We start from the raw sequence: 8,424 nt of genomic DNA, 5'->3' as shown, positions 1-8,424 counted from the left end.
TTTATTATAAAAATAAAAAACTAAAAATTAAAAATACTTTTTCTTAAATGAGTAATTAATTTATATTCAATTTTAATTTTAATTTCAAAATGTTTATCATACTAATAATTTTCTCGAATAATCAATTCAAAAACATATTGAAATACATTTTTACACTATAAAAGAATTAAAAATTTATAAATAATCTATGGCATTAAAATATATATTCAATTTTAATGCCGGCTCATAATTATCATCGCTTTAAATTTTCCAAATTTCTAATAAAATAAATTTTAATAAACTAAAAATTAAGACATACACAATTGCAAAAGGCCTTTTAGTCCATTCCTTTTTTTAATGTGCAATCGAAAATAGATGCAGGACTATTAAGATTTGTAGGCACAATTTCATTTCACACAATTTTTTTGTTGACGATGTCTTCTTATTTGCAATGCTATGCAGAACATCGTGGATGTGCTTAAAAGATATTCTTGAAAGATTCCAAAGAGCCTCCGGGCTTTTTATCAACAAAGCGAAATCCTTACTCTATCACAATGATGTCAACATGGAGATGGTGAATTGGATTTCTGAGCTTTTCGGTATAGAGTCAAGATCGCTCAAGGAAGGTCTCAAATACTTGGGCTTTCATCTCAAAGCAAAAGGTTACTCCAAGAATGACTGGCTATGGCTGACAGAAAGATTTTATAAAAAATATCTGCATGGGAACATAGGAGCCTATCCTTGGCAGGTAGAGTTATCCTCTCTCAAACTGTCCTACTGCAGATGGCGGTTTATTGGGCACATTTATTCTTCCTTCCGGCAAGCATTATTCAAAAGATGACCAAGGTCACGGCTAACTTTATCTGGGGTGGAAGTTCTGAACAGAGAAAGTTTCACCTCTCCAAAATGGACAGTGTTTCAGTGCCAAAGCATTTGGGTGGATGGGGTTTAATGGGCTTGAGGGTTTTTGGCAAGGCTCTATTGTGTAAATCGCTCTGGAGAGGGATATTTGGGGATGGGCCATGGAGTGTTACTATAAAACAAAAATATCTGAAAGGCAAAAACCTGGAATATTGGTACATAACAGGAGCAATTGGAACCAAAAAAGGGTCTGCCATTTGGCTTAGTTTTATAAAGGTTGAGAAATACTTCTTGATGAATCTAAGGTGGAGGATTCACTCTGGAAACAATGTCTTAATAGGTTTTGATCCTATTGCACGCAGTCGGGGAAGCTTCTCCATTCCAGACAACCTATTATTTTTCCTTCACAGAATAGGTTTTTTTACATGAGATAAACTCATTTCCGATTGGTTTGGCCTTGTTCCCTTATGGAAGGATGCCTCTGACATTAGTTTGCCTGGCGAACTATCTTCAACTTGGAACGCTGTCAAAGATGCTCTAGATGTATGTGGGATTCATCATGGAGGGCCAAATGACCGCCTAACCTGGTCCATGTCAAATACTCTTATGCCAGCCTGAGTAAAAGATATTTACTCTGATATTATCTCCTCAAAGGTTCCGCTCCCAAGCTCTAAATTTCCGAAGGTTCTGTGGAAATCGGGATGCCCACCTAGAATGATTCTTTTCGCATGGTTGGTGTATAATAATAAGAACCTGTCATGGGACAACTTGAGGAAAAGAAGCTGGCACGACCCAAGCAGGTGTTCGATGTGTGAATCAGATGAGGAGTCGAATCTCCACATGTTCTTCCAATGCAAAATCCTCGCAGGAAATCTGGTATGATCTGGCCATCCTTTTTGGTTTTCCTCATATGGTTTTTGTTTCTGTTCATGCAGCCTTCCAATGGTGGTGCAGACAAAGGGAGCCAAGGCGTTATCTCATCGTTATTATGATTTGGTGTGCACGGAACTGGAGGAATTATAAAATTTTCAGAGACTCAAAGGCCCCCTATAATTCCATTTTGCAGCGCATCATTTCAATTTTTGATTCAGTTCCAAAAAAGCAGCCCAAAAGTCCGAGTCCCTAACATGACTATGGCCTCTTGTCTATGGTTTTTTGGTGAATATGATGTTCAACATGTGTATTTTTGAGTGCTTTTTTGCCACGATCTAGAACCCGTTCTAGATGTTTTGGATTATTGGTAGATCCTGTTTTCCACAGTGTTTTTTTTGTTGTGCTGAGCTATTTGTCTTTCTGTTCATGGATATCTGTTTATCTATTTATCCTCAAAAGATGTCTTGGTACATCGCTGCTCAAGCTATCTTTTTTGTATCCTATCTCGGTTTTTATATTGACTCAATATAATCTATGAAAGCTTTTTCTTCTGAAAAAAGAAAAAAAAGAAAAAGAAAAAGAAAAAGAGTAAAAGTTTCACTAATCAATAATACATTGTAAACCCTCTTTGTTTGTATATTAAACTTTATTTGAGCATGTGTTTGCGCTAATTCTTATATTCAATAGATTACACAAAGAATAAACAAATTCAATAGCTTCTCTCATAGAAAAACCCTCACGACGATAGTTTATGGACGCTGAACAATTCTGCTTGTTGCAGCAACGCATATGGGAATGTTGGAATGTCAATGGGCTATAGTTGTAGCATGTTCAGGGAGTTTAATATAAACTCTAAAGGGCATTACGAGTAGGTGGCTTATAGTTTGTCTGCTGTGAAGGGAATATTTTTTTTTTAGACAAAGGTCGGGTGCTGTTCATTAAACTGAAAAAAGATGAGGCTAAAGCCTTACATAGGATGCTTCAGGAGCATTTTGGGGCCAAGGAATTACAAAAAGGGCTTTTTCCTTGGTCCTTACTTTAACTGGACTGCTACTATTGCTACTTATGCTGCTATAGATTTTGACATACTGCTGTCCCCAAAATTTACATTTACAAAGCATGATTAGTCAATCTCGATGTGGCTCATCTTTCTTGCGGTTGATCCCTCTGGATCCTGGTCAGCTTCGATTGGCTTGGCGCTGGAGGAGGATGTGGCGTCTTTCTTTTCCAGCATATTCTTGAGAATTTCAATCCTCTCTTCAGCGTGGGCGCATCTGTTGTGTAAATCGCTGAACTGTTCATGGAGGGTATGGACCCTGTGCAGAAAAAGGTTCATTTCTGCTCTATACTTATCATGGAGGATTTTGACTTGCTCTTCCAGCCGATTCTCCAAAATACGAACTTTGTCCTCCATCCGGTTCTCCATGCTGCGAACTAGGTCCTCCAAGGCTCTCTGTTGAGCTCGGACTTCATTAAACTCCATGTTCAGGTCACGGCAGTGAAAACAATCCTCTGGGCGTTCCATTGTATCCTTTGTCTGAGTAGTAGCGCTGTTCCTTTGCTTTTGCCCTTGATGTTGTCGATTCACTTTGCTGTTGATAGGGATTCTACTAAGGCTCTCGGAGGTAATAAGAGCACTTAGGAGAAAGCGCTTTAAGTGCCTGAAACTGTCGCTAATACCGCTTGGGAATCGGTTAAGCTCAACAGCGCTCCCACTTTTTGACAGAGTGAGAACGGAACTTCTAAAACGCTCAACAATCTTGCTTCTATCTGGCTTACTAAGATGGTCTGCAAAATAGGCTCCTCTCTCAAGTTTACCGCAGGGAATTTCAACTGTGAGTTGTAGCTTTTGCGCTGAAGGGATATTTAAAGAATTTCTGCAGATACGAGGGCGGGAGAGGGATCTACACTTCCCGATGCTCCACTGATTATTTCTGCTCATATCTTGACTGAGATCGACTTTTCTGTGACAAGGACGATTTTCTGATCTATGAATCTTGATTCCCCTGCTTTGGAGTGAGCTTCTGTGCCGACTGTTGATACAATTTCTATCATTCTGGTCTGTTCTGACCTCTGATCTGGTGATTTGGTTGCTGTGGCAGATTCTATTGGGTGGGGTACCGCGTGAGCTGATTAGATGTGCGTCTTTCATGGCAGCAATTGGATAGTTAAGTGATCATTGCAGCTGAGCTGGCCTTTGGGTCGATTACAGGCTTTGTTGGCGTGGTGGTCAGCCTTTTTGTTGAGTCCCCTTAGGATATGAAAATAGTGGGCTTCCTCCAGCATGCTGTGCAGAACTTGATTTCTGTTGTTGATTTGTTGCAGCAGAATGTTTGGTGAAGTCCGCTTTTGCTCCATGAGCCGGATAATAATTGCTGAGTCACCAAAAACGTTCACTTTCTTTATGCCCAGATTGATCACTTGATTGAGTCCTTGGAATAAAGCCAGGCCTTCGGCCCGATTGTTGGATAGGTCACCCAATCCCCATTCAAAATGCAAGATAGACTCACCATTTGCGTTGCATATGATGCCTCCAGCACCTGCGAGACCGGGGTTAGATTTTGAGGCACCATCGAAGAAGAGGCAATATTTGTTGCAGTTGCTCAACCAAAGAGCGAATTCTTCCTCCTTAGGCCTCAGCTTCCAAGCTGTGATTGTCTCTTTTGAGCTTGAGTTATCCTTTTCTTGTTCGTGGGCACTGATGATGCTACCATAATTAATCAAATTTCTTTCTTCTGCACTGAAGCTGCTGAGATTGACTTTGCTGTGGGTGCGAATAGTCACAGCTTCTACAGCTAAGCTGATAGTTTTATGACACATATATCTGGAATTGTGTCCTTTGTCTTGGAACACTTTCTTGTTTCTGGCTAGCCATATGCTCCAAAGAAGAGTTAATGGTAGAGTGTTCCATATCCTCTGAGATAATTTGATCTTCTTACTCTTCCATGGGCAAAGCTTCTTCCAATTTTGGACTGTCTCTGCTATGTTTGGCTTAGGATTCCATTCTACTCCCCCCACAGATGCTATTTCTTTCCAACATTTTGCAGCCACTTGGCATTCCATAAACAGATGTTGTATTGTCTCTTCAGCTTGAAGACAGTTTGGGCACCTAGAGGGGCCTAGGATGCCCCTTTTTTTAAGGTTCTCAGCTGTTAAGATCTTACCTTTCAGAAGGAGCCAGCAGAAGAATTTTACTTTAGGAGGGGCTTCCGCTTTCCAAACCAGTCTCCAATGACTCCATGTGTCCTGCGGAAAGGTATTAGCACATAAATGGTGGTACCCTGCTTTGGCTGTGTATTCAGTTCCTGTGGGGTCCCATCGAAAACTATCTCTGCCTCCCTTATGAATAGGTGCCTTACTGTGCAGTTGGTCTTTTAGAGCGATGAAGCTTGTTTCCAGATCCCTTGGGTAGTTCGGCAAAGTCCAGCCAATCCAAGCTTGGGAGGAGCTTCCCCACTTAGTGATTTGGGCTAAATTCCATATTCCTCTGTTGTTTAACCAGTTTATGGCTGGAATTGCTTCTGCTTTGGATCCTATGGGGCTCTGGCCTAGGATTCTATCTTTAGAAATGCTGATGCTACTTCCCTCTCCAGGAACTTTGGAGATATGCTGGGTCATGAGTGGGATAATTTTCTTGCACAATTTCCAGATGTTGGAGCTGTCTCTGTTGGGAATATTAGCTTCCAGGAGCTTGTGCCTAGAACTGCTGAGATACTTGGCTTCTAAGACTGATTTCCACCAGGCAGAACCCCCAGTGATTAATCTCCAAACAATTTTAGCCCCGAGAGCTAGATTCAAAAGATATGGGGACCTTATTCCGAGGCCTCCTTTTTCTTGGGGCTGGATGACATTTTTCCAGCCAACCAAGTTGAACTTTTTTTTCTCCGATTTCCCTCCTTGCCAGAGGAAAAAACGAAGGGCCTTCTCCAGTTTGTGATGGAAGTTCATTGGAGCTTGTAACAATGAAAAACGATAGATAGGGAGAGAAATCAAACCTGATTTGAGAAGAACAAGACGGCCTGCTGGGTTCAGCCACATGGTTCCCCATTGTTGGATTTTCCTTTTGATTTTGTCGAGAATTGTGTTCCAAGTTTCAGTCTTCAGGGGACCCTTACTCACCGGCATCCCTAGATAGGTGAAATGATTCCAATCGATCTTGTAAGAGACCTCTAAAATATTTGCAATATTTTGAATGGTGTGAGCTGTTGCATTCCATCCGTAGATGCAGCTTTTGACTTGGTTGATTCTTCCTCCGGAGCAGTCCATGAATTGGTCCATGATCTTTTTGAAGCGCCTGGCAATGATGGTCGATGCACCACCCATCAGGAGGGTATCATCGGCGAATTGGGAGTGGTTGATGTTCTTTGTGCCCTGCTCGAATTGGATACCTGTAATTAAGCCTGTTCTTCGATTGTAATCCAAGGCTTTGCTGAGGGATTCAGCCATGAGAATGAAAAGGTAGGGAGAAAGGGGGCAGCCTTGCCTGAGGCCTCGGGAGGATTGAAAGGCTGCACAAGGTCTTCCATTCACCAGAGGCGAGATCCAAGGATTTGAGATACAGGCTTTGACCATATTGATGAAGGATGCATTGAATCCCAGTTTGCTCAAAACAGCAAAAAGGAAGGAGTGTCTGACTCTATCGAAGGCATTTGCAAGATCAAGTTTAAGGATGAATCCTTTTTCCTTTCGACTAAGACTAGAGTGGATGGCTTCTTGTACCAAAAGGATAGAGTCGGAGATGTGCCTGTTGGCTAAAAAACCTCCCTGATTTTCCGAAATTAAGGAAGGAAGGAGAGGCTTGAGTCTTGAGGATAGGATTTTTGTGATTATTTTATAAGCAGAGTTGCACAGGGATATTGGCCGGAATCTAGAGAAGGTGATCGGTCTATTCTCTTTTGGGATGAGAGCTAAATATGTTGAGTTGGTATAGCCCCCTAGTTTGCCTTTCCTGAGGACCCAGCGAATCATCTTGAGAATGTCCTTTTTAATCATTGACCAATATTCTCTGAAGAAGCAGATAGGGAACCCGTCAGGACCTGGGGCTTTGTCCGGATGGAGGCTCCAGATCGCCTTTTTAACTTCATCCTCCTCAACTTCTTGGGTGAGGCTGTTATTCATTTCTTGAGTGACTTCTCTGGTCATATGTTGGAGGAAGTTTGAGAAATCCTCCTCATTTTTGTCCTCTGTCAGGAGAGATTTGAAGTGGGAGGTTGCAGCAGCCTTTATAGAATCTTGAGTTTCATGATTGTTCCCTTCGCCGTCTCTGATTGCATTAACTGTGTTTCTTGCCTTCCTGATTGTGGCTTGTTTATGGAAATAAGAGGTGTTTTTGTCACCTTCACGCAGCCAGGTCTGCCTAGATTTTAATCTCCATTTGATTTCCTCATCTCTAGCTGTTTGGCGTAGCTCTGCATACAATCTGATCTCTTCTTGTCTTGCTTGCTGAGTGAGTCCTTCCGCTTCAATACTTTGCTGTATTTTTTCAAGGTTTTGCTTGATGTCTTTTTTAGCTGCCTCGGGTTCCTTGTAATTGGTCTTTGCCCAAGTCTTTAGCGCCTGCCTCGTTTGCTTCAGTTTTGATTCCCAAATGAAGATTGGGGAGCCCTCCACATGCTGTGACCAAGCATGCTTGACTATATCACGGGCTGCTGGAATTTGGTTCCAAAGGGAGGAGTATTTGAAGGGGAGGGGGCCGAGGTGGCTTTGGCTTTGCAAGGTAAGAGTGATGGGGTAGTGGTCCGAGGCAGAAGTATTGAGGATGTCTGACTGCCCGTTGGAGAATGAGGACAGAAAGGCGATATTAACAAGGAAACGGTCAAGTCTTTCCATAATGTTACCTACTCCCAACCGCCTATTGCTCCAAGTATATTTGCGGTTCTTGGGCTTTAAATCAACCAGGTCTTTTTCTTGCATGATGTGTTCCAGCCGGTTTCGGAAATGATCAGCAGTGAAGTTCCCTCCCCTTTTTTCATTTGAGTGCATGACCAGATTTAGGTCCCCTGCTAGGATGAGGTTGTTATCACGTTCTTCTTCTAAATCTTCCTCTAAGGTAGTCCAGCAAACTTCTTTTTCCCTGAAGTGGTTGGGAGAGTAGATGTTGTAGATTTTAACTTCTGTGCCATTGTCCTTGTTTTCCAATTTAACACTTATCCAATGCTGCTGTGTTTTGACGAGGCTACAGCTCCATTTGCTGATGTTCCACATTGTTAAAATACCTCCTGAAGCTCCTCTTGCTTCACTGGTGCAGCCACCGTACTGTTTTTGTTGGCCAATGAGTCTGCTGATTTCGGACTGATCTAATTTTGTTTCTTGAATAAGTAAGATATCAGGCTTTTCACTGTGGATTAACTCCATGAGGGCAGCTTTTTTGGAGGGGTGCCCTAGTCCCCTGCTGTTCCAAGACAACACTTTCATCATGATTTACCAGTGGTGTGCAGAGGTGCTCGCCTCTCTTTGCCTTTGATATTGTTTTCCTTGTCCGAAATTCCTAGAATGTAGGTTTCAATCGGTGTCTGTGATCCCATTGCTATATCCTTCTGCGCGCTTTCTTCTCTATGCTGTTTTGCCGACTTCCTTCCTGGCCCATGTTTTTTTGGAATCTCACTAGATGCTCCTAGGTCCTTTGATAAGCTTCTTGTGATTCTTGTTGAAGTAGTGTCCGGGGAGGGCTGAGAGGTATGGGGGGATGAAGGGATATGCTGATCAGATAAA

At 42.1% G+C, this 8,424-nt stretch overlaps 1 protein-coding gene across 1 annotated transcript; it reads right to left on the bottom strand.

Moving 5' to 3' along the window:
- Window positions 1–5,882: 5,882 nt before the first annotated feature.
- On the bottom strand, window positions 5,883–8,067 carry LOC149240259 (uncharacterized). Its single transcript, XM_089370121.1, has 2 exons — window positions 6,657–8,067; window positions 5,883–6,007 (listed from the first exon to the last, which is right to left on the bottom strand). Exons 1-2 carry the CDS (start codon window positions 8,065–8,067, stop codon window positions 5,883–5,885), a joined length of 1,536 nt encoding a protein of 511 aa, XP_089226247.1.
- Between the last annotated feature and the right edge of the window lie 357 nt (window positions 8,068–8,424).

This window comes from Pinus tabuliformis, chromosome 8, assembly GCF_031772625.1.
Source record: "Pinus tabuliformis cultivar Carrire ecotype Pingquan chromosome 8, CPIR1, whole genome shotgun sequence".
NCBI classification, from domain to species: domain Eukaryota; kingdom Viridiplantae; phylum Streptophyta; class Pinopsida; order Pinales; family Pinaceae; genus Pinus; species Pinus tabuliformis.
The sequence above is the reverse complement of the archived record's forward strand: the minus strand, read 5'-3'. Positions and strand labels throughout refer to the sequence as shown.

Excerpts from the sequence above, each read along its gene's own strand:
- LOC149240259 (XM_089370121.1), bottom strand. The coding sequence starts at position 8,067 with ATGGAGTTAATCCACAGTGAAAAGCCTGATATCTTACTTATTCAAGAA. Across the intron at positions 6,008-6,656 it reads TCGCTGGGTCCTCAGGAAAG|GCGCTTCAAAAAGATCATGG; the intron begins GCAAACTAGGGG and ends CATCATTGCCAG.